Source organism: Ranitomeya imitator, chromosome 1 (genome assembly GCF_032444005.1).
Source record: "Ranitomeya imitator isolate aRanImi1 chromosome 1, aRanImi1.pri, whole genome shotgun sequence".
In the NCBI taxonomy this organism is placed as follows: Eukaryota; Metazoa; Chordata; class Amphibia; order Anura; family Dendrobatidae; genus Ranitomeya; species Ranitomeya imitator.
This window is the reverse complement of record NC_091282.1, coordinates 353,853,222-353,878,866: the sequence shown is the minus strand read 5'-3', so window position 1 is coordinate 353,878,866 and position 25,645 is coordinate 353,853,222. Positions and strand designations below refer to the sequence as shown.

Sequence of the window (25,645 nt, the reverse complement as noted above, 5' to 3'; positions counted from 1 at the left end):
CCTCTTTTTGTGGTAGAAAAATCCAATGATATGATTCCGCAGTCTCTCAGATGATCTGTAGCAAAGTTTCTGTGAAAAATGGGTATTGTAGGTATACTTTGTTGGATTCCTTATCATGAGGCCTTTAGGGATTAGGTTTTTCTTCTTGAATCTGGATAGAAAGATGATGTTGCTATTCATTTGTGCCAATTTCTTCAGGAGGTTTTTCAAATCCATCTGTGACTGGTAAATTGGGGTATCTTCCATTATCATGATGTACAATAACAAATTGTATTGCGATACCATGTTAGCCAGAAAAAAAAAATTTATGTAAATACTTTTCTGCCCAATGATGACAAAAATATTCTCGGAGTGATACCTTTATTGGCTAACCAGAAAATAATATGTTTGCAAGCTTTCAGAACACAGTGGCTCCTTCTTCGGGCAAGATTACAAATAGATTAATAAGAAAAAAGCACAGCATTTAACCCCTTCCCGACCCATGACGCCACGTAGGCGTCATGAAAGTCTGTGCCAATCCGACCCATGACGCCTATGTGGCGTCATGGAAAGATCGCGTCCCTGCAGATCGGGTGAAAGGGTTAACTCCCATTTCACCCGATCTGCAGGGACAGGGGGAGTGGTAGTTTAGCCCAGGGGGGGTGGCTTCACCCCCCCCCCTCCCCCCCGTGGCTACGATCGCTCTGATTGGCTGTTGAAAGTGAAACTGCCAATCAGAGCGATTTGTAATATTTCACCTATTATAACGGGTGAAATATTACAATCCAGCCATGGCCGATGCTGCAATATCATCGGCCATGGCTGGAAATACTAATGTGCCCCCACCCCACCGATCGCCCCCCCAGTCCCCCGATCTGTCGGGTACACTGCTGCGGCTCCCCTCCGTTGTGTGTGCCGCTCCCCCCGTGCTGTTGTCCGCTCCCCCCGTGCTCCAATCACCCCCCCTGCACTCCGATCCACCCCCCCTGCAGTCCGATCCACCCCCCCTGCAGTCCGATCCACCCCCCGAAGCTCCAATGCACCCCCCCGTGCTCCGTTTCACCCCTCCTGCGCTCCGATCCCCCACCCATGCTCCGATCCCTCCCCCCCCCCCCGTGCTCCCCCCCACCCCATCATACTTACCGATCCTGCCGGGGTCCGTCCGTCTTCTCCCTGGGCGCCATCTTCCAAAATGGCGGGCGCATACGCAGTGCGCCCGCCGAATCTGCCGGCCGGCAGATTCGTTCCAAAGTGCATTTTGATCACTGAGATAGATTATATCTCAGTGATCAAAATAAAAAAAATAATAAATGACCCCCCCCCCTTTGTCACCCCCATAGGTAGGGACAATAAAAAACTAAAGAAATTTTTTTTTTTCCACTAATGTTAGAATAGGGTTAGGGGTAGGGTTAGGGGTAGGGTTAGGGGTAGGGTTAGGGGTAGGGTTAGGGGTAGGGTTAGGGGTAGGGTTAGGGGTAGGGCTAGGGTTAGGGTTTTGGTATGTGCACACGTATTCTGGTCCTCTGCGGATTTTTCCACTGCGGATTTGATAAATCCGCAGTGCTAAACCGCTGCGGATTTATGGCGGATTTACCGCGTTTTTTCTGCGCATTTCACTGCGGTTTTACAACTGCGATTTTCTATTTGAGCAGTTGTAAAACCGCTGCGGAATCCGCAGAAAGAAGTGACATGGTGCGGAATGTAAACCGCTGCGTTTCCGTGCAGTTTTTCCGCAGCATGTGTACAGCGATTTTTGTTTCCCATAGGTTTACATTGAACTGTAAACTCATGGGAAACTGCTGCGGATCCGCAGCGTGTGCACATACCTTTAGAATTAGGCCATGTGCACACGGTGCGGATTTGGCTGCGGATCCGCAGCGGATTGGACGCTGTGGATTCGCAGCAGTGTTCCATCAGGTTTACAGTACCATGGAAAACCAAATCCGCTGTGCCCATGGTGCGGAAAATACTGCGCGGAAACGCTGCGTTGTATTTTCCGCAGCATGTCAATTCTTTGTGCGGATTCCGCAGCGTTTTACACCTGTTCCTCAATAGGAATCCGCAGGTGAAATCCGCACAAAAAATACTGGAAATCCGCGGAAAATCCGCAGGTAAAACGCAGTGCCTTTTACCCGCGGATTTTTCAAAAATGATGCTGAAAAATCTCACACGAATCCGCAACGTGGGCACATAGCCTTAGGGTTAGGGTTGGAATTAGGGTTGTGGTTAGGGTTGTGATTAGGGTTATGGCTACATTTGGGATTAGGGTTAGGGGTGTGGGGGGGTTAGTGTTGGAGATAGAATTGAGGGGTTACCACTGTTTAGGCACATCAGGGGTCTCCAAACGCAACATGGCGCCACCATTGATTCCAGCCAATCTCGTATTCAAAAAGTCAAGTGGTGCTCCCTCAATTCCGAGCTCCGACATGTGCCCAAACAGTGGTTTACCCCCACATATGGGGTACCAGCATACTCAGGATAAACTGCGCAACAATTACTGGGGTCCAATTTCTCCTGTTACCCTTGTGAAAATAAAAAATTGCTTGCTAAAACATCATTTTTGAGGAAAGAAAAATGATTTTTTATTTTCACGGCTCTGCGTTGTAAACGTCTGTGAAGCACTTGGGGGTTCAAAGTGCTCACCACATATCTAGATAAGTTCCTTGGGGGTCTAGTTTCTAAAATGGGGTCACTTGTGGGGGGTTCCTACTGTTTAGGCACACCAGGGGCTCTGCAAACGCAACGTGACGCCCGCAGACCATTTCATCAAAGTCTGCATTTCAAAAGTCACTACTTCCCTTCTGAGCCCCGACGTGTGCCCAAACAGTGGTTTACCTCCACACATGGGGTATCAGCGTACACAGGAGAAACTGGACAACAACTTTTGGGGTCCAATTTCTCCTGTAACCCTTGGGAAAATAAAAAATTCTGGGCTAAATAATTATTTTTGAGGAAAGAAAACGTATTTATTATTTTCACGGTTCTGCATTATAAACTTCTATGAAGCACTTGGGGGTTCAAAATGCTCACCACACATCTAGATAAGTTCCTTTCGGGGTCTAGTTTCCAAAATTGGGTCACTTGTGGGGGGTTTCTACTGTTTAGCCACATCAGGGGCTCTGCAAACGCAAAGTGACGCCCGCAGAGCATTCCATCAAAGTCTGCATTTCAAAACGTCACTACTTCAATTTCGAGCCCCGGCATGTGCCCAAACAGTAGTTTACCCCCACATATGGGGTATCACCGTACTCAGGAGAAACTGGACAACAAATATTGGGGTAAAATTTCTCCTGTTACCCTTGGGAAAATTAAAAAATTCTGAGCTAAATAATTATTTTTGAGGAAAGAAAACGTATTTATTATTTTCACGGCTCTGCATTATAAACTTCTGGAAGCACTTGGGGGTTCAAAGTGCTCACCACACATCTAGATTAGTTCCTTTGGGGGTCTAGTTTCCAAAATGGGGTCATTTCTGGGGGATCTCCAATGTTTAGGCACACAGGGGCTCTCCAAACATGACATGGTGTCCGCTAATGATTGGAGCTAATTTTCCATTTAAAAAGCCAAATGGCGTGCCTTCCCTTCCGAGCCCTGCCGTGCGCCCAAACAGTGGTTTACCCCCACATATGGGGTATCAGCGTACTCAGGACAAACTGGACAACAACATTTGTGGTCCAATTTCTCCTATTACCCTTGGCAAAATAGGAAATTCCAGGCTAAAAAATCATTTTTGAGGAAAGAAAAATTATTTTTTATTTTCATGGCTCTGCGTTATAAACTTCTGTGAAGCACCTGAGGGTTTAAAGTGCTCAATATGCATCTAGATAAGTTCCTTGGGGGGTCTAGTTTCCAAAATGGGGTCACTTGTGGGGAAGCTCCAATGTTTAGGCACACAGGGGCTCTCCAAACGCGACATGGTGTCCGCTAACAATTGGAGCTAATTTTCCATTCAAAAAGTCAAATGGCGCGCCTTCCCTTCCGAGCCCTGCCGAGTGCCCAAACAGTGGTTTACCCCCACATATGAGGTATCGTCGTACTCGGGAGAAATTGCCCAACAAATTTTATGATCCATTTTATCCTATTGCCCATGTGAAAATGAAAAAATTGAGGCGAAAATAATTTTTTTGTGAAAAAAAAGTACTTTTTCATTTTTACAGATCAATTTGTGAAGCACCTGAGGGTTTAAAGTGCTCACTAGGCATCTAGATAAGATCCTTGGGGGGTCTAGCTTCCAAAATGGGGTCACTTGTGGGGGAGCTCCAATGTTTAGGCACACAGGGTCTCTCCAAACGCGACATGGTGTCCGCTAACGATGGAGATAATTTTTCATTTAAAAAGTCAAAGGCGCTCCTTCCCTTCCGAGCCTTACCATGTGCCCAAACAGTGGTTTACCCCCACATGTGAGGTATTGGTGTACTTAGGAGAAATTGCCCAACAAATTTTAGGATCCATTTTATCCTGTTGCCCATGTGAAAATTAAAAAATTGAGGCTAAAAGAATTTTTTTGTGAAAAAAAAAGTACTTTTTCATTTTTACGGATCAATTTGTGAAGCACCTGGGGGTTCAAAGTGCTCACTATGCATCTAGATAAGTTCCTTGGAGCGTCTAGTTTCCAAAATGGGGTCACTTGTGGGGGAGCTCCAATTTTTAGGCACACGGGGGCTCTCCAAACGTGACATGGTGTCCGCTAAAGAGTGGAGCCAATTTTTCATTCAAAAAGTCAAATGGCGCTCCTTCCCTTCCAAGCCCTGCCGTGCGCCCAAACAGTGGTTTACCCCCACATATGAGGTATCAGCGTACTCAGGGCAAATTGGACAACAACTTTCGTGGTTCAGTTTCTCCTTTTACCATTGGGAAAATAAAAAAATTGTTGCTAAAAGATAATTTTTGTGACTAAAAAGTTAAATGTTCATTTTTTCCTTCCATGTTGCTTCTGCTGCTGTGAAGCACCTGAAGGGTTAATAAACTTCTTGAATGTGGTTTTGAGTACCTTGAGGGGTGCAGTTTTTAGAATAGTGTCACTTTTGGGTATTTTCAGCCATATAGACCCCGTAAACTGACTTCAAATGTGAGGTGGTCCCTAAAAAAAATGGTTTTTTAAATTTCGTTGTAAAAATGAGAAATCGCTGGTCAAATTTTAACCCTTATAACTTCCTAGCAAAAAAAAAATTTTGTTTCCAAAATTGTGCTGATGTAAAGTATACATGTGGGAAATGTTATTTATTAACTATTTTGTGTCACATAACTCTCTAGTTTAACAGAATAAAAATTCAAAATGTGAAAATTGCGAAATTTTCAAAATTTTCGCCAAATTTCCGTTTTTATCACAAATAAACGCAGAATTTATTGACTTAAATTTACCACTAACATGAAGCCCAATATGTCACGAAAAAACAATCTCAGAACCGCTAGGATCCGTTGAAGCGTTCCTGAGTTATTACCTCGTAAAGGGACACTGGTCAGAATTGCAAAAACGGCAAGGTCTTTAAGGTCAAAATAGGCTGGGTCATAAAGGGGTTAAGGGATTCTACAGTAGGACATTTGTTCAGGGGATGGGAGGTGTGATGCCTTCTAAAGATAAGCTAAGGAAATCAAATTAGGCATTTTCTTACAAATGGAGAGGCAGTGGGAATGATGTTCAGGGTACCTTTTGTGGTCACATACAACCCCCACATGAGCATCCTAAGCAAAATTGGTGCTGATGTCCAACCCATATTCCACAGAGATCACATATTGAAATACATATTCCCACTACCACTTCTCTCCTATAAACAGGCCCCTAACTTAAGGAATCTCCTTGTCAGAAGTGTTCTCTCATCACCATGAGTGACTGGCACATTCCCATGTAACAATAAAAAATGCAAAACTTGTACCCACATATTATCAACAAATATAGTCTGCATACCAAACACAAATCAGGGCTATAAGGTCACGGGTTCCCTTTCATGTACAATCTCCAATGTGGTGTACATGGTACAATGTACGAGGTGCCCTGGAAGTATCTATATTGGGGAAACTATGCAAAAACTACAAACTAGGATGGATCTACACAGACACACAATCAATCATGAAATGGACACACCTGTGGGAAAACATTTCTCTGGACCTGGACACAGTATGACAAATTTAAAAGTCTTAACCCCTTTACACCCAAGGGTGGTTTGCACGTTAATGACCGGGCCATTTTTTACAATTCTGACCACTGTCCCTTTATGAGGTTATAACTCTGGAACGCTTCAACGGATCTTGGCGATTCTGAATTTGTTTTCTCGTGACATATCGTACTTCATTATAGTGGTAAAATTTCTTTGATATTACCTGCGTTTATTTGTGAAAAAAATGGAAATTTGGCGAAAATTTTGAAAATTTTGCAATTTTTCAACTTTGAATTTTTCTGCAATTAATTCACAGAGATATGTCACACAAAATACTTAATAAGTAACATTTCTGTCACGCACGCGCCCAGACTGGTTGGCGCGGGCATACGGGGGTGTGGCCCCACTGGACCACAGACCAAATTTCCCTGGAAGGGGCGTAACTAAGTAGCTTCCTAGGTGTTCGCTGGAGCCTCTGATGGTGAGGTCAGACTTGTACAATAGGAAGCTACCAGGTGCCACTCCAGGGTGATGTCTGGCTGTGGCTGCTGATCCCACTAAGGAACGGAGCGGGCACGGCTGGCACTCTGGCTGACAGGCGGGCACGGCTGAGACACAGGCAGGCAGACGGGTACAACAGAGACACTGGCGGGCAGGCGGACACGGCTGGCTCTCTGGTAGGCAGGCAGGTACAGCTGGAACATAGGAAGAACCGGTAGGGACCGGTCTGCAGGCAGGTATGTGAAACAGGTTGGAACCTGTTCAGACAGGAGGACTAAGTAACAAGTAGAGAAAGACCGCAAGAGCGGATGCAGAGCGAAAGCACAAGAGCTAGAACCAAGAACAGAAACGCAGGAGGCTGAGTACGAGTAGAAGGTGGAGCAAAGAGAAGAGAAGGAGAAGGCAGAGCCAAGGGCGGAGACGCTGGAGGCGGAGCCAAGAGCGGAGACGCTGGAGGCGGAGCCAAGAGCGGAGACGCTGGAGGCGGAGCCAAGAGCGGAGACGCTGGAGGCGGAGCCAAGAGCGGAGACGCTGGAGGTAACGCCAAGAGCGGAGACGCTGGAGGCGGAGCCAAGAGCAGAGACACAGGAGGCGGAGCCAGATAGAACCGCAAAGAGCGGAGCCACAGAGCAAAGCCAGAGAGTGCGAAGCAAGGACTGAGTGCAGAGCCGCAAGAGTGCGGAGTGTGAGCAGACTGAGAACACAAGGAAAGACAAAGCAGGGAAGGAAGCCACAGACAAGGAGACCGAGAAAAGACAAAGTACAGACAAGGCAATGGAACAAGACACAGGGACAAAGACACAGGGACCAGGAAATTCTGCCTCCTGGAGGGCGGACTACAAGATCAAGGCAATAGCACAGAGAAAAGCCTCCAGAGAGGGAGTAACTCAGAGCAAGGCCAGGCAAACTCAGCAGCTAAACACTAACTGAGCTAACACATTGCACAGGCCCAGACCACAGGGTGGAGCTGCACTATATACAGGAGGCCTCTTGATAATTGGTCAGGAACTGATTAGACAGATGCACCTGATTCCTATAAGAACCAGAGAGTTCAGGCGCCGGCCCCCTATACACATAGCCATGAAGCATGCACAGAGCAGAGACACAGAACATGGAGCTGGCATGAAACAGAAACCACATCATGGCCTGGAGCAGTGGGTAAGATTGTGTGAGAGATGTGAGGCCATGCTGTGATGCCAGCAGAGTTGTTACAGTACCCCCCCCTTTACGGCCCCTCTTCTTCAAGCCCGCCAGAATAACTTGTAGAAGAAGGATAGGAGCACACATAGTCCAGGCCAACATGACATATTCAGGGTAGAATAAGGCAGGCGGGTCACCAGGAATCTCATAAAACAAAGTCTCTTGGTGCTCAACAGGGTTAGCTTCCACAATGAGCTGGACCACCTCCTTCAGGTAGACAGGTAACAGGGAATTGAATGCTGCTGTCTTAACATCTTCACCAGCCGGACACATGGAAACTGGAAGCCTTCTCATAGGATTCAACTTTTGCCCGACAGGTAGCAGAGATGTTCTTAGATACGGAACACAAGAAAAGTCATTAGAGATGAGAGAGGAGAACAACAGCTCCACCGGGTCAGAGAAAAATTGAGGTGAACAAACTTCTGTTTTGAAATCTTCACCAGCCGGCCACAAGGATGCTGAAGGTATCCACATAGGAACCATCTTCTGCCCGTTATCCAGAAGAAATCGTCCAAACGGCGGGGATGTTCCTAGGAACAGATTACAGGAATAGTCGTGGGAGATGTGTGGAGAGATAGTCACCGCTTCCCCATCTTCAGTGACGTTAGCACACCTTGACTCGACGACTAACTGTTTACTGGTATAGTCGCTGGAGATGTGTGGAGACATCGTCACCGTTTCCCCATCTTCAGTGACGTCAGCACACCTTGACTCGACGACTAGCAGACCAGCTGAAGAAGATGACACTGCTGAGTGTCTTTGACGCATGGGAACCAGACACTTCTCAAGACTGGGTAAGTTCAAACGAAGCACTTTACTGGAACTCTTGACCAGAGCGGTTGGTAGAGTCCTTGGCTCAGAATGACCCATGGGCATAACAGACAGCATACGGAAAACAAACTTCTTCGTGCATAAGGCTCCAACTTGGAGCTGTAGTTGTCCTTGCAGGACTAGACTGCTCTTTAGCAGGGCTCGGCAATTATCAGGCAACGCCCACACCGGGTTCTGGAGCTGTAGAACGGAGACCATACACTGACTCCGAATGATAGGCAGCTTAAACACACCAAAGCTCCCAGAAGGCAGAGAAACAGTCATTAACTTTGACGGAGAGGAAGTACTCTCGCCAGGGGCAGCCTCTCCTACTGGCCCAGGGTTTTGGAGTACAGGCTTCACAGGGCAAAGACCATCTGAATGTTCTTTACAACCACAGGGATACCGTATTTCAATCTCAGCACCAGATTCAGGCTGCAGATTTGCCAGACCCCTTTTATTAGACCTCTTGGATCTTGCTCGGGTGGCCGTTTTGGCGGGTTGTGGAACAGATGAGTCTTAGACGGTCATGGACAGAAGTGACGGTTTACCTACAGGTTTCTTTCGTCTGGACCGTCTCTGTGAGCTTGAAGGGGAAGACTTTTCAGGAGATGCAGTACTTGGCTCATCGAAGGCTTTAGAGAAGGCCACCAGGAAGGCCGGCAGATTCGAGATGATGGGGTCCCCTGCTTCCCTAAGGGGGTCGCACCACATCAAAGCATCTCCTCTAAGGTAGGCCATTAAGAAACCTACTTTCAACCAGTCAGTGGGGAATTGGGGAGCATGCCACTTGAAATAACGCAAGCACCGCTCCAGGAACACACGACATTGCTTTGGGTCCCCATAGTAGCATGGAGGATCTGCTGGCTTGGATTTGTCATTAGGAGCGCAGGCTTGAAGTCGATCAAACAGCTCATTAGAGATGACAATTGGGGATGGAGTAGTGAAGGACTGACTTTCAGACTGGGTAAACATTTTCCTCAGAGGCCAATACTGGCAAGAAGAGAGTTGATCTTGCTCCGAGAGCGAAGGCACATGGGACTCAGCGGGGACCATGGCCTGTGCAAACTGTCACGCACGCGCCCAGACTGGTTGGCGCGGGCATACGGGGGTGTGGCCCCACTGGACCACAGACCAAACTTCCCTGGAAGGGGCGTAACTAAGTAGCTTCCTAGGTGTTCGCTGGAGCCTCTGATGGTGAGGTCAGACTTGTACAATAGGAAGCTACCAGGTGCCACTCCAGGGTGATGTCTGGCTGTGGCTGCTGATCCCACTAAGGAACGGAGCGGGCATGGCTGGCACTCTGGCTGACAGGCGGGCACGGCTGGGACACAGGCAGGCAGACGGGTACAACAGAGACACTGGCGGGCAGGCGGACACGGCTGGCTCTCTGGTAGGCAGGCGGGTACGGCTGGAACATAGGAAGAACCGGTAGGGACCGGTCTGCAGGCAGGTATGTGAAACAGGTTGGAACCTGTTCAGACAGGAGGACTAAGTAACAAGTAGAGAAAGACCGCAAGAGCGGATGCAGAGCGAAAGCACAAGAGCTAGAACCAAGAACAGAAACGCAGGAGGCTGAGTACGAGTAGAAGGTGGAGCAAAGAGAAGAGAAGGAGAAGGCAGAGCCAAGGGCGGAGACGCTGGAGGCGGAGCCAAGAGCGGAGACGCTGGAGGCGGAGCCAAGAGCGGAGACGCTGGAGGCGGAGCCAAGAGCGGAGACGCTGGAGGTAACGCCAAGAGCGGAGATGCTGGAGGCGGAGCCAAGAGCAGAGACACAGGAGGCGGAGCCAGATAGAACCGCAAAGAGCGGAGCCAGATAGAACCGCAAAGAGCGGAGCCACAGAGCAAAGCCAGAGAGTGCGAAGCAAGGACTGAGTGCAGAGCCGCAAGAGTGCGGAGTGTGAGCAGACTGAGAACACAAGGAAAGACAAAGCAGGGAAGGAAGCCACAGACAAGGAGACCGAGAAAAGACAAAGTACAGACAAGGCAATGGAACAAGACACAGGGACAAAGACACAGGGACCAGGATATTCTGCCTCCTGGAGGGCGGACTACAAAATCAAGGCAATAGCACAGAGAAAAGCCTCCAGAGAGGGAGTAGCTCAGAGCAAGGCCAGGCAAACTCAGCAGCTAAACACTAACTGAGCTAACACATTGCACAGGCCCAGACCACAGGGTGGAGCTGCACTATATACAGGAGGCCTCTTGATAATTGGTCAGGAACTGATTAGACAGATGCACCTGATTCCTATAAGAACCAGAGAGTTCAGGCGCCGGCCCCCTATACACATAGCCATGAAGCATGCACAGAGCAGAGACACAGAACATGGAGCTGGCATGAAACAGAAACCACATCATGGCCTGGAGCAGTGGGTAAGATTGTGTGAGAGATGTGAGGCCATGCTGTGATGCCAGCAGAGTTGTTACAGTTTCCCACATGTCTACTTTACATCAGCACAATTTTGGAACCCAAAATTTTTTTTGTTAGGGAGTTATAAGGCTTAAAAGTTGACCAGCAATTGATAATTTTTACAACACCATTTTTTTTTAGGGACCACATCTCATTTGAAGTCATTTTGAGGGGTCTATATGATAGAAAATACCCAAGTGTGACACCATTCTAAAAACTGCACCCCTCAAGGTGCTCAAAACCACATTCAAGAAGTTTATTAACCATTCAGGTGTTTCACAGGAATTTTTTGAATGTTTAAATAAAAATGAACATTTAACTTTTTTTCACAAAAAATGTACTTAATCTCCAATTTGTTTTATTTTACCAAGAGTAACAGGAGAAAATGGACCCCAAAAGATGTTGTACAATTTGTCCTGAGTACACCGATACCCCATATGTGGGCGTAAACCACTGCTTGGGCGCATGGCAGAGCTCGGAAGCGAAGGAGCGCCGTTTGACTTTTCAATGCAAATTTGACAGGAATTGAGATGGGACGCCATGTTGCGTTTGGAGAGACACTGATGTGCCTAAACATTGAAACCCCCCATAAGTCACACCATTTTGGAAAGTAGACCCCCTAAGGAACTTCTCTAGATGTGTGGTGAGCACTTTGACCCACCAAGTGCTTTACAGAAGTTTATAATGCAGAGCCATAAAAATTAAAAAAAATCATATTTTTTCACAAAAATGATCTTTTCGCCCCCCACTTTTTTATTTTTCCAAGGGTAAGAGAAGAAATTGGACCCCAAAAGTTGTTGTACAATTTGTCCTGCGTATGCTGATACCACATATGTGGGGGTAAACCACTGTTTGGGCGCATGGGAGAGCTCGGAAGGGAAGGAGCTCCGTTTGACTTTTCAATGCAAAATCGACAGGAATTGAGATGGGACGCCATGTTGCGTTTGGAGAGCCACTGATGTGCCTAAACATTGAAACCCCCTACAAGTGACACAATTTTGGAAAGTTGACCCCCTAAGGTACTTATCTAGATGTGTGGTGAGCACTTTGACCCACCTAGGGCTTCACAGAAGTTTATAATGCAGAGCCATAAAAATAAAAAAATAAAAATTTTCCCACAAAAATTATTTTTTAGCCCCCAGTTTTGTATTTTCCCAAGGGTAACAGGAGAAATTGGACCACAAAAGTTGTTGTCCAATTTGTCCTGAGTACGCTGATATCCCATATGTGGGGGGGAACCACCGTTTGGGCGCATGGGAAGGCTCGGAAGGGAAGGAGCGCCATTTGGAATGCAGACTTAGATGGAATGGTCTGCAGGCTTCACATTGTGTTTACAGAGCCCCTAATGTACCTAAACAGTAGAAACCCCCCACAAATGACCCCATATTGGAAACTAGACCCCCCAAGGAACTTATCTAGATGTGTTGTGCGAACTTTGAACCCCCAAGTGTTTCACTACAGTTTATAACGCAGAGCCGTGAAAATAAAAAAAAAAAATTCCCACAAGAATTATTTTTTAGCCCCCAGTTTTGTATTTTCCCAAGGGTAACAGGAGAAATTGGACCACAAAAGTTGTTGTCCAATTTGTCCTGAGTACGCTGATACACCATATGTGGGGGGGGACCACCGTTTGGGCGCATGGGAGGGCTTGGAAGGGAAGGAGCGCAATTTGGAATGCAGACTTAGATGGAATGGTCTGCAGGCGTCACATTGTGTTTGCAGGGCCCCTAATGTACCTAAACAAAGTTGTTGTCCAATTTGTCCTGAGTACCCTGATACTCCATGTGTTGGGGAAACCCCTGTTTGGGCACACGGGAGAGCTCGGAAGGGAAGGAGCACTGTTTTACTTTTTCAACGCAGAATTGGCTGGAATTGAGATCGGACGCCATGTCGCGTTTGGAGAGCACCTGATGTGCCTAAACAGTGGAAACCCCCCAATTATAACTGAAACCCTAATCCAAACACACCCCTAACCCTAAACTCAAAGGTAACCCTAACCACACCTCTAACCCTGACACACCCCTAACCCTAATCCCAACCCTATTCCCAACCGTAAATGTAGCCCCAACCCTAACCCTAACTTTAGCCCCAACCCTAACTGTAGCCTTAACCCTATCCCCAACCCTAGCCCTAACCCTAACCCTAATGGGAAAATGGAAATAAATACATTTTTTTAATTTTTTAATTTTTCCCTAACTTAGGGGGTGATGAAGGGGGGTTTGATTTACTATTTATAGCGGGTTTTTTAGCGTTCCACGTTTGGTAAAATTGATAAAGCAGTTTTATTCTTCGGGTCAGTACGATTACAGCAATACCTCATTTATATCATTTTTTTATGTTTTGGCGCTTTTATACGATAAAAACTATTTTATAGAAAAAATAATTATTTTTGCACCGCTTTATTCTGAGGACTATAACTTTTTTATTTTTTCGCTGATGATGCTGTATGGCGGCTCGTTTTTTGCGGGACAAGATTATGTTTTCAGCGGTACCATGGTTATTTATATCAGTCTTTTTGATCGCGTGTTATTCCACTTTTTGTTTGGCGGTATGAGAATAAAGCGTTTTTTGCCTCTTTTTTTTTTTACGGTGTTCACTGAAGGGGTTAACTAGTGACATAGTTTTATAGGTGGGGTCGTTATGGACACGGCGATACTAAATATGTGTACTTTTAGTGTTTGTTTTTTATTTAGATAAAGAAATGTATTTATAGGAAGAATATTTTTTTTTGGGGGGGGGGGGAATATTTTTTAAAAAAATTTTTTTACACATGTGAATTTTTTTTTTTTTTTACACTATAACATTGCCCCGGGGGGCATCATGTTATAGTGTAAGATCGCTGATCTGACACTTTGCTGTGCACTGTGTCAGATCAGCGATCTGACGTGCACTTCTCCTGGCTTCCCGGCGCCTGATCTGAGCAGGCGCAGTGAAGCCACCTCCCTGCAGGACCCGGATGCCGCGGCCATCTTGGATCCGGGCCTGCAAGGAGGAGGAGGAGGTAAGAGACCCTCGCAGCAACGCGATCACATCGCGTTGCTCCGGGGGTCTCAGGGAAGCCCGCAGGGAGCCCCCTCCCTGCGCGATGCTTCCCTATACCGCCGGCACACCGCGATCATGTTTGATCGCGGTGTGCCAGTGGTTAATGTGCCGGGGGCGGTCCGAGACCGCTCCTGGCACGTAGTGCCGGATGTCAGCTGCGATAGTCAGCTGACACCCAGCCGCAATCGGCCGTGCTCCCCCCGTGAGCGTGGCGTATCGCTATGACGTACTATCCCGTCGGTGGTCATACGGGCCACCCCACCTCGACGGGATAGTACGTCATATGTCACAAAGGGGTTAATACTAAAAGGTCATTTTAAGGATGACAGAGAAAGAAAAAATTGGGAATTGAAACTAATGAAGATGTTCAATTCTTTGACACTAGGAGTCAATTTAACACCTGGATTTATGACTCACTACATGAAAACAATTCACACCTCCACCAGATGGACTCCAGATAACTAAGAACATCATTCCCACTGCCTCTCCATTTGTAAGAAAATGCCTAATTTGATTTCCTTGGCTTATGTTTAGGAGGCATCACACCTCCCACCCCCTGAACAAATGTCCTACTGTAGTATCCCTTAAATGTTGTGCTTTTTTTCTTATTAATCTATTTGTAATCTTGCCTGAAGAAGGAGCCTTTTTTCTTATTAATCTATTTGTAATCTTGCCTGAAGAAGGAGCCTTTGTGCTTGCAAACATATTATTTTCTGGTTAGCCAAAAAAGCTATTATTCCGAGAATACTTTTGTCATCATTGGGCAGAAAAGTATTCACATTCATTACATAGTGGAATGCGTTAAGAACAATAAAACATAAAAATGATCAATGTAAATCAAAACTAATATCCCATGGAGATCTGGATTTGGAATGATACTCAAAATCAAAGTGGAAAATCAAATTACAGGCTAATCGAACTTCAGTGGAAATGCCTCAAGACAAGGAATTGATGCTCAGTAATGTGTGTGGCCTCCACATGCCTGTATAACCTCCCTACAATGCTCGGGCGTACTCCTGATGAGGCGGCGGATGTTCTCCTGAGGGATCTCATCCCAGACCTGGATTAAAGCATCTGACACCTCTAGGACAGTCTGTGGTGCAATGTGGAGTTGATGGATGGAACAAGGCATGATGTCCTAGATGTGCTCGACTGTATTCAGGTCTGGGGGACAGGCAGGCCAGTCCATAGCATCAATGCCTTTATCATACAGGAACTGCTGAGAGACTTCAGCCACATGAGGCCTAGCATTGTCATGCATCAGAAGGAACCCAGGGCCCACTGCACCTGCATATGGACTCACAATGGGTTTGAGGATCTTTTCTGGGTACCTAATGGCATTTAGACTACTTCTGGCTAGCACATGGAGGGCTGTGCGGCCCTCCAAAGAAATGCCTCCCCACACCATTAATAATCCATTGTCAAACCGATCGTGAAAGAGGATGTTGCATGCAGCAGAACATTCTTCATGGCGACTCAAGACCCTGTCACATCTGTCATGTGCTCAGTGTGAACCTGCTCTCATCCGTGAAGAACACAGGGTGCCAATGTTGAATTTGCCAATCTTGACATCTGTAATCTTGGGATTCTCTGCAAATGCCAATCACCCTGCACGGTGTTGGGCTGTAAGCTGTAAGCACAACACCCACTACCCTTCTTGCAACAGATCACATTGATGTGCCATCCTGGATGAGCTGCACTACCTGAGCAACTTCTGTAGATACCACCTCATGCTATTGTACAGTACCTCTAGGGGTGAGAACAATGACAAAATGCAAAAGTGACCGAAACAACAGCCAAAAAGGATGAGAACAGATAAATGGTCTGTGGTCACCCTCTGCAAAACCACTCCTTTGTAGGGGGTCTTGCTAATTGCCTACCATTTGTACCTGTTGTCTGTTCCATTTATACAACAGCAGGAGAAATTGATTCACAATCAGTGTTGCTTCATAACTGGACAGGTTGATTTCATGGAAGTGTAATTGATTTGGAGTTACATTGTTTAAGTATTCCCTTTACTTTTTTGATCAGTGTACATATATTCATACACACACACTGTGCAAGAGTTTTAAGTAGGCGTGGAATAAATTCTGTAAAAAGTGAGAATGCTTTAATAAATAGATGTACCCTACCTTTAGCACTGTTAGAAACCTAAAGAACTACACAACATATCAGACATGCAAAACCTCAGCATGCAAACTGTTCAGTCTTTTTCCGCTGCATGTACGGTACTGTGCAAAAGTTTAAGGCAAGTAAGAATGTTTTCTCAATTAACAAAATGCAAAGAGTGAACAAAAGAGAAATCTAAATCAAATCAATATTTGTTTTGACCACTCTTTTGCCTGCAAAACAGCATCAAAGCATTAATTATAGTTACACTTGCACACAGGTTTTGAAGGAATTAGGCAGTGATGTTGTTCCAATCATCTTGGAGAACTAACCACACATCTTCTGTGGATGTAGGTTCGTGTAAATCCTTCTGTCTCTTCATGTAACCCCAGACAGCCTGGATGATGATGATATCAGGGCTCTGTAGGGGTCATGTTATCACATTCAGGACGCATTCTTCTTTACACTGAGGATAGTTCTTAATGACATTGGCTGTATATTTGTGCTTTTGCTGCAGAATAAATTTGAAGCCAATCAGATCTGTCACTGATGGTATTGCATAATTAGTAAGCATTTGCCTTTATTTTTCAGTATCAAAGACACCAAGAAATAGTCAACATTAAGAAGCATGGACGCAGTGGTCAGTTGTCGGCTAAGGAAATTTTGTGTTTCAGATAAAAGACAAATCATGCTTACTTAGCTTCAAAATTGGAAGATTTCCAGTAATGTCATCAGCTCAGACCTGGCAGAAACCAGTGGGACCCAGCTACACCCATCTGCATTTCATCTTATGGAGTTGGGGATTTGGTGAAGATTAATACTGATAAATACAGGCAGGTACCTACAGGTGCTTCTCACAAAATTAGAATATCATCAAAAAGTTAATTTATTTCAGTTCTTCAATACAAAAAATGAAACTCATAAATTATATAGAGTCATTACAAACAGAGTGATCTATTTCAAGTGTTTATTTCTGTTAATGTTGATGATAATGGCTTACAGCCACTGAAAACCCAAAAGTCATTATTTCAGTAAATTAGAATACTTTGTAACACCAGCTTGAAAAATGATTTTAAAATCCGAAATGTTGGCCTACTGAAAAGTATGTTCAGTAAATGCACTCAATACTTGGTCAGGGCTCCTTTACAGCAATTACTGCATCAATGCGGGGTGGTATGGAGGTGATCAGTTTGTGGCACTGCTGAGGTGTTATGGAAGCCCAGGTTGCTTTGATAGGAGCCTTCAGTTTGTTTGCATTGTTGAGTCTGGTGTCTCTCATCTTCTTCTTGACAATAACCCATAGATTCTCTATGGGGTTAAGGTCAGGCGAGTTTGCTGGCCAATGAAGCACAATGATACTGTTGTTTTTAAATCAGGTATTGGTACTTTTGGCAGTGTGGACAAGTGCCCAGTCCTGCTGGAGAATGAAATTTCCATCTCCAAAAAGCTTATCGGCAGAGGGAAGCATGAAGTGCTCTAAAATTTCCTGGTAGACGGCTGCGCTGACTTTGGTCTTGGTAAAACAAAGTGGACCTTCACCAGCAGATGACATAGTTCCCCAAACCATCACTGATAGTGGAAACTTCACACTAGACCTCAAACAGCTTGGATTGTGGCCTCTCCACTCTTCCTCCAGACTCTGGGACCTTGATTTCCAAATGAAATGCAATATTTACGTTCATCTAAAAACACCTTGAACCACTGAGCAACAAGTCCAGTTTATTTTCTCCTTGGCATAGGTAAGATGCTTCTGGCGTTGTCTATTGGTTATGACTGGTTTGACACAAGAAATGTGACACTTGTAGCCCGTGTTCTGGATACATCTGTGTGTGGTGACTCTTGAAGCAATGACTCCAGCATCATTCCACTCCTTGTGAATCTCCCCAAAATTTTTGAATGGCCTTTTCATAACAATCCTTTCAATGCTGCGGTTATCCCGGTTGCTTGTGCATATTTTTCTACTACACTTTTTTCTTCCACTTTCCATTAATATGCTTGGATACAGCATTCTGTGAACAGCCAGCTTCTTTAGCAATGCCCTTTTGTGGCTTACACTCCTTGTGCCTTCTGGACATCTGTCATGTCAGCAGTCTTTCCCATGATTGTGCAGCCTACTGAAACAGACTAAGGGTTATTTTTAAATGCTTAGGAAGCCTTTGCAGGTGTTTTTTTGTTAATTCTAATTTACTGAGATAATGACTTTTGGGTTTTCATTGGCTGTAAGCCATAATCATCAACAATAACAGAAATAAACACTTGAAATAGATCACTCTGTTTGTAATGACTCCATATAATATGTGAGTTTCACTTTTTGTATTGAAGAACTGAAATAACTTAACTTTTTGATGATATTCTGAGGGCAGCACGGTGGCTCAGTGGATAGCACTGCAGCCTTGCAGCGCTGGAGTCCTGGGTTCTAATCCCACCTTGGATACCATCTGCAAAGAGTGTGTATGTTCTCCCCATGTTTGCGTGGGTTTCCTCCAGGTACTCCGGTTTCCTCCCACATTCCAAAGACATACTGATAGGGAATTTACATTGTGAGCCCCATCGGGGACAGTGATGATAATGTGTGCAAAAATTATATAGCAAAAATTATTTTTATATAGCACTGCGGAATATGTTAGCGCTATATAAAAATAAAGATTATTATTATTATATTCTAATTTTGTAAAAAGCATCTGCCCTCATCATGCAATACCATCAAGGATGCAACTGGCTTCAAATTTATTCTGCAGCGGGTCTGTCATCAATTCTGTCAGAGGGAAATGGGGGGAACTCCTTCCTGATGTACTAGGAGAAGAATGGGAGGATATTCTAGAATCTCCAACTAAAGTTTCCCCCTCAGTCAATAATAGGATGACTCAGTTGTATATAGTATATCAGGCCTATTTGACCCCGACACGACTCTTTAAAATGGGTCGTTTACATTCGTCAGATTGTTTACGGTGTCATGTGCCTGATGCAGATTTTATTCATATGATTTGGAGGTGCCCTGTAGTTCTTCAGTACTGGAGAGAGGTCACGACATTACTAACGTCTATACTGTCAATCCCTGTCCCGCTCAGGCCATTGACCTGTTTGTTCGGGGTGTGGGATGAGGAGTCCTGGGATCATTGTACTGGGATCTTTCTCCGAGAGACACTCTTTCTGGCACGGAAGGTGTTGGCGTTAAGATGGATGGGTGGCTCCCCCCCGACCCTTAGAGTTTGGATTGATCTGGTGAATTCGATTATCCCATATGAAAAAACAATGTATCAAAATAGAGGTTGTCCAGGTAAATTCGAAAAGATATGGGGCAGATGGAATTCCTCTTATCGTACTCTATAGTCTGCACTGATTAGACATCTACATAGAAAGGTGGGCTTGTTTTCGGGGGCATCACTTATAGAGCAGGATTTAAATCTGTTTTCCTTTTGGCGACTCACTATTAATGGTTAAAGTTGTTAAAGTTGTATATTAGGTATTTTCTTGTAAGGATCTAATGATTTAACATGCACACTACACTACCTTTGTAATCTTTGGTATAACGATGTTTTGCATCTGTTTGTATTCCATGGCATAATTAATGATGATAATGCAAATGTGTGTAATGTTTGTTTATTCTGAACCAATAAACGAATTAAAAAAAAAATTTATTCTGCAGCACCACAGTGATGCCATACATAGAGACAATGTTATTAAGAAGTATCTTCAGTGTAAATAACAAGAAGTCCTGGAAGTGGTGATATAGTCCCACAGAGATCTGATATCAGCAACATTGGATCTGTCAGAGATTACATGAAGAGACAGAAGGATTTACACAAGCCTACATCCACAGAGGATATATAGATACATTTCAGCATCATTATCTACATCACATCGTAAAAATAATTTTGGTTCTCACCAACATGCTGTCATCTGTCCATGAACAGTTGGTCACCCAGTCCTTGTGACATGACAGTAGAGTGTGCGCAAGAATTGGGGGATTCACGGAGACGTCCCAGCAAAGAAGAGACTGTGACAGAATAAAACTCAATTACTGATCATTTACCAATAAAGAATGTTGCATATTACATCCATTGTGTCATTATATGAGCAGAGTCCCACATCTATACAGTCTTTTATTGGATGGCAGAGTCCCACATGCCTCCTGGTCATTGTACCATCCTCGGACTTCACTCTCACAAAAACACCAAGATATATCTCTTCATGATTGTATGGTTGTATCTACAAGCACCAACTCTGTTCACATTACGCATGTCTTCCACACTCCACTATTCGCTTCTTACCCGGTCTTTCCCACCAGTAGCCAGCAGGTTGCCACCTGGGCTAAAAGCGCAGCATGTAACAGCTGCAGTGTGACCCCGAAGAATAGACATGGGAGAGATGGATGGGTCAGCCATCATAAGATTATCCACGGACCACAGACAGATGGAAACATCCTCTGGAGTAAGAAAATATCACAATTATCTAATGAGAAATTCTATACTGAATTAACCATTGAAATAGTAGATATAATTCAATATCTCCTTTAACTTTACATTATTCAATCAATTATATGACCCGTATTGATCATGGTAACTTGTTCATTATCTTCATGTATGACGACGCCAAAAACAATTTATGTGTCATATCAATGTTTTAAAATAGATTTCAGCAATCCTCACCAGAAGCTGATGCTAGAAACTGGGGGGATAATGCCAAGGCCTCAACAGATCGCTGGTGTCCACACAGAGTAAGATGACAAGAAGACTGTCCTGGTGATATGGTCCACACACGAATTAAGCTATCGGAGCTGCCAGTAGCCAGTGCGTTATTAGAGAGCCATACAAGACTGCCCACTGCCACATTCTCCAACGCACACTGCGAAACAAGTTCTCCTGGAAAGAAAGCAAAATACTTGAGAACATGACATTATGCTGTATATTTTCTATAAGCCATAGAAACCTTCCCAGAATTTACCATTTTTAACTTTATAGATGTAAACTGAATCAGAATGATGGCCAACAGCAAACAGTTCCCTGTCAGGAGAAAGAGCTACAGAAAGCGCAGGAGATAGGACAGTCTTCACACAACCGTGTGCATGTAGCCTCCCGAGTCCACCGGACGACACCTGCACCTGCACCGAGAATGAGATTTATCACTAATCCTGGAAATGACACCTAGAGTCACCATTTCATCTTATGAAGACATTACCTTGCCATCTTCTCCACCAGTTAGGAGATATTCTCCATGCCTCAAAAAGTTAGAAGTCAGTGCATAGCCACTGTGAGCCCTGAACCGAGACAGTAGAACTTGTGCTTCCCACGACCACAAGGACACCCATCCATCAAGACTCCCAGACACCACAGCATTGCCATCTGATGAGAAGGACACTGTTCTGACGGATGAGGAACCACAGAGAACCTGAAAGAAAAACGCCATTGAACCCCTCATTAATATGACCGAACAATGACTTATCACTGGAAATCCTCACTTACAGCACTTCTTTTCCAATTGTCCAGTTGAACTACAGATACTTTGCCATCCCAAGATCCCACACAAACCACATGACGGTTAGGATGAAATGCTGCGCAGTTCAGAGGACTGGAAAAGGAGCTGGAGCCTATGAGGGTGCAACGACTTGTGTCCCATATCTGGAAACAAAGGGTTTTAGAATTAATGAAAAAAGTATATTTAAACAGAAGAAAACCCAAAATAAAAATTCCAGACAGAGGAGTTACCTTGATATCAAAATCCAATGAACAGGTGAGTATCTGCCTGCGGTCAGCACTAACACAACATCCTGTGACCTGTCGTCTGTGAGCTTCAATTTTGTGTATTCTGGGTAAAAAGAAGCAATAAGTAAATGATTTGGGTAGGATATGCAGTGTAGTAAGTAATCCAGTTCACATAACACTCTAAGATCTATGACATTTCTTATTGCGTTGCAGCCAAAACGTCCAAACTGGCTCCCGGAGTGGCCAACATGGCTTATGGAGTATATAGTCTAAGTATAAGACATGGACAAGCTGGCTTTTGAAAAAAATATATATATCAGTAGTTTTCTCATGGTTTTTTTTGCATCCCTGTGGGAAAATCATCTTCTTGACAGCAACTTGTGAATAAATCCTAAAGGCCCCATATAGAAAACCCTTATTTTACTACTCCCTTGATTTCATCCTTCTGGCTGAGAAAATATGGTATCGGATTATTAAAAACTAAATTTTTACTTATCAATATTAACCCCTTCATCCTCCAGTCTGTTTCCATCTTCAAATAACAAAAAACTGACTGTCACTTCCAAACAGAAAACAGGTGTGTACAGGTGCAAACCAAGTAGCCACCTCCACGTACAACCAACAAATAGATGCACTCTGTAGTGCTATAGCATGAAAACATTAAATATATGAACTTTTAATTGCATTACTGCTCAAGAAAATAGGAAATAAATGAGAATACTTAGCGCATAAATTGGCCAATTCATGTTTACCCAGCAGCCGTGATAAGACGATTCTCTTTGCTGGGAACCTATGTAACCTGAATCCTCTTTTAGGCTGAAGACTACATTTATATGGGTAGATCGAATCCTGCTGTGATTAAAACCTCCAGAGGCTTATGGGTGGAGTGATCAGGTCAGAGAGCCTATGTATACAAATAACAAATGACTGACCATCACTTCTAATTATTTGTTGGATACTTAGGGAGATGGCTACTCTTAGTTCGCACCTGTACACACTTGTTTTCTGTTTGGATGTGATGGCCAGTCCTTTATTATTTGTATACATAGGCTCTCTGACCGAGTACTCCACCCATCAGTCTCTGGAGGTTTTAATCACAGGAGGATCCTATTTACCCACATAAATGTAGGCTTCAGCCTAGGAGTGGATTTTCCGATTACACAAAACTGTAGCAGACTGTGCTTTTATGCACGCTTAAAAAGACGGACATATACCAAATCATAGGACAGACAGCGTCCACTATGCCTCCATCGGCCTCATTATAGGAAATCTTCTGCCAAGGGTTCCATCTGAATCACGTACAGGTATATTAAAGATTTACACGGAAATCTCGGTGTAAGCCCTGAGTGTAGACCGCAGGATAAATGTGCACCAAGCCTTACTGCGATTTTTGAGAGGCGAGTGAACAAATCAACAGTAGGTCAAGAAATGGTATTATTCATTTTTTAGGCCATTCACCACGCAGTATAAGTAAAATGTTATTCTCTTGGTTGGTGCGATTACAGTGATACTATATATTTTTTATGTTTGTCTGCTGTCACACACTAAAAAACGGGAGGGGTTTTTCTCCAAAAAAAAGTTTGTGCATTGCCATAATTTTTCCATATATCAGCCAACAGATTCATGTGAGGGCTTGTTTTTAGCAAGATAAGTTGATGTTTTAATTGGTACTATTTTTGGGCACATAACTTTTTTAATGCATTCTATTATGATTTTTGGGTGACAGAATGAAAGGAAAAGCAGCAATTCAGGAGTTGTTTTTTTTTTTTAATTTCATTCACTGTGTGGTAAAAGTGATAAGGCAGCTTTATTTTTTGGGTCAGAACGATTATAATGATACCACATTGATATATTTTTGTTTATGCTTTGCCACTTTCACACAATAAAAACTATTTTATAGAAAAAAATATTTTTTTGCATCGCTTTATTCTGAGAGTTATAGCTTTTTTTATTTCTAAGTTGATGGAGCAGAATGGCGGCTTGTCTTTTTTGGGACAAGCTGATGGTTTCAGTGATACCATTTTGCATTTCCTTTTGACTTTGTGATCACGTTTTATTCCACTTTTTAAAGACAAAAAAAATCTGATTTACTACTAATATAAATGGGATCATACAAGCGCATACTAAAATGGAAACATACAGTATGTGCAAGGAGGAAAGAAGTATGCAAATGCTGTGATCATCAAAATAAGGAAAAATACTGTATCATAATACAAGGACAAATCTAGACAAACGATGAAAACATCTAAAAAAAGCCAAAAGGATTTGTAAAAAAACTAAGTGTGTCCATAATAGGGTTAAGGCCTCGCACTGACTTTAGCATAAACTTGGCGACTGCAATGCGACAAAACATTGCATTGTACTCTGACCAATGTTAGTAAATGATTCCTTAACTAACTAGCAAAGTAACTAGCAAAGGGTAAGCAGACAGCTACAGGTTGATATTAATAGGCTGGGAATGGGCCATGGATATTGGCCGTTTCTCAGACTAATAACACCAGCCCTCAGCCACCTCAGAAAAGGTACATCCATTAGATGCACCAATTAAGGTACTTGGTTCTTTCTGAATACCCTGGTGCAGTGGCAATCAGAGTAATGGTTTTGGGGTTGATGTCAACTGTGCAATGTCCACTGACATCATGCCCAGTGGTTGGTAATGGAGAGATGTCTGTTAGGCTAGGTTCACATTGCGTTAATGTCGCAATTAACGCCGTGCAATGGGTCCGTTAGCGCACCCATAGACAGCAATGTGATTTGTGCCTGTAGCGCATCGCTAGCGCATGCCATTTTCGGCACGCGCTAGCGATGTGCCGTTCTTTTGTGACGGACCTCGGACGCTGCTTGCAGCATCCGAGGTCCGTCCCTCGCTAGCGCAGATCGGGGATCTGCGCTAGCGGGGACGGCGAACGCGGACCCAAAATAAACATTCGGTTAGCGCAATCCACTAGCGCTATGCGCTTAACGGATTGCCCTAACGCAATGTGAACCTAGCCTTAGACACTCCCATTACTAGCCCCATAGTCAAAAGATATAAACACACACAAATACAAAAGTCACTTAATTATAAAAAGCACTCCCTGACAAATTTCCTCCCCATTCATTAGCAAGAAGAAGAAAAAATCACAGGGTCTGCTGTAAATTCATAATATGGATGTCCTACAACGATCCCTGACTCTACTACATCTAGGGGCTGTGATGAGCGGTGATATCAGTAACATGACCACTTACCATAGCCGCTGGAACACAAAGAGTAGAATGTGAACACGGCTGCTGTGATGAGCGCTGACATCAGTAAGGATACCTCAGGTCAAAGGCGGCGCTTCTCATGCTGTACTCTGCAGCTCGCATAGAGGTTACTATGAGAATCTATGTTGGGGAGTGCTTTATACAATTAAGGACTTTTGTGTGTGTGCACGCTTATTTCTTTTGACTACAGGGTTAGTAATGGGGGTGTCTTCTCCATTACTAGCCCCTGGGCTTGATGTCAATAGACATCAACCCCAAAACCATTGCCCCAATTGTCACTGCACCAGGCTAATCGGAAAGAGCTGAGGCTAAGTGCCAGAACTGGCGCATCTAATGGATGCACCATTTCTGGGGCGGCTGAGGGCTGGTGTTATTAGTCTGCGAAGGGATAAATATCGATAGCCCCTTCCCAGCCTATTAAGATCAGCCTGCAGCTGTATGCTTAGCCTTTGCTGGTTATTAAAACTAGGGGGAACTTCCGCATCATTTTTTTTTTTTGGGGGGGGGGGGAGGGGGGGGGACTAGTCCTTTTTAATAATCAGCACAGGCTA

The 25,645-nt window shown here is 44.3% G+C and overlaps 1 protein-coding gene across 3 annotated transcripts in view; it reads right to left on the bottom strand.

The window, feature by feature from the left end:
• Positions 1-25,645, bottom strand: part of TEP1 (telomerase associated protein 1) — a 153,781-nt gene that overhangs the window by 21,873 nt on the left and 106,263 nt on the right. For all 3 annotated transcript variants that reach the window (XM_069760560.1, XM_069760541.1, XM_069760550.1), the window contains exons 37-43: positions 21,852-21,951; positions 21,609-21,764; positions 21,325-21,534; positions 21,091-21,247; positions 20,796-21,008; positions 20,418-20,572; positions 20,033-20,143 (exon numbers count right to left, since the gene is read on the bottom strand). In XM_069760560.1, coding sequence (XP_069616661.1) covers positions 20,033-20,143; positions 20,418-20,572; positions 20,796-21,008; positions 21,091-21,247; positions 21,325-21,534; positions 21,609-21,764; positions 21,852-21,951 — 1,102 coding nt within the window. The remainder of the gene's footprint in view (positions 1-20,032; positions 20,144-20,417; positions 20,573-20,795; positions 21,009-21,090; positions 21,248-21,324; positions 21,535-21,608; positions 21,765-21,851; positions 21,952-25,645) is intronic.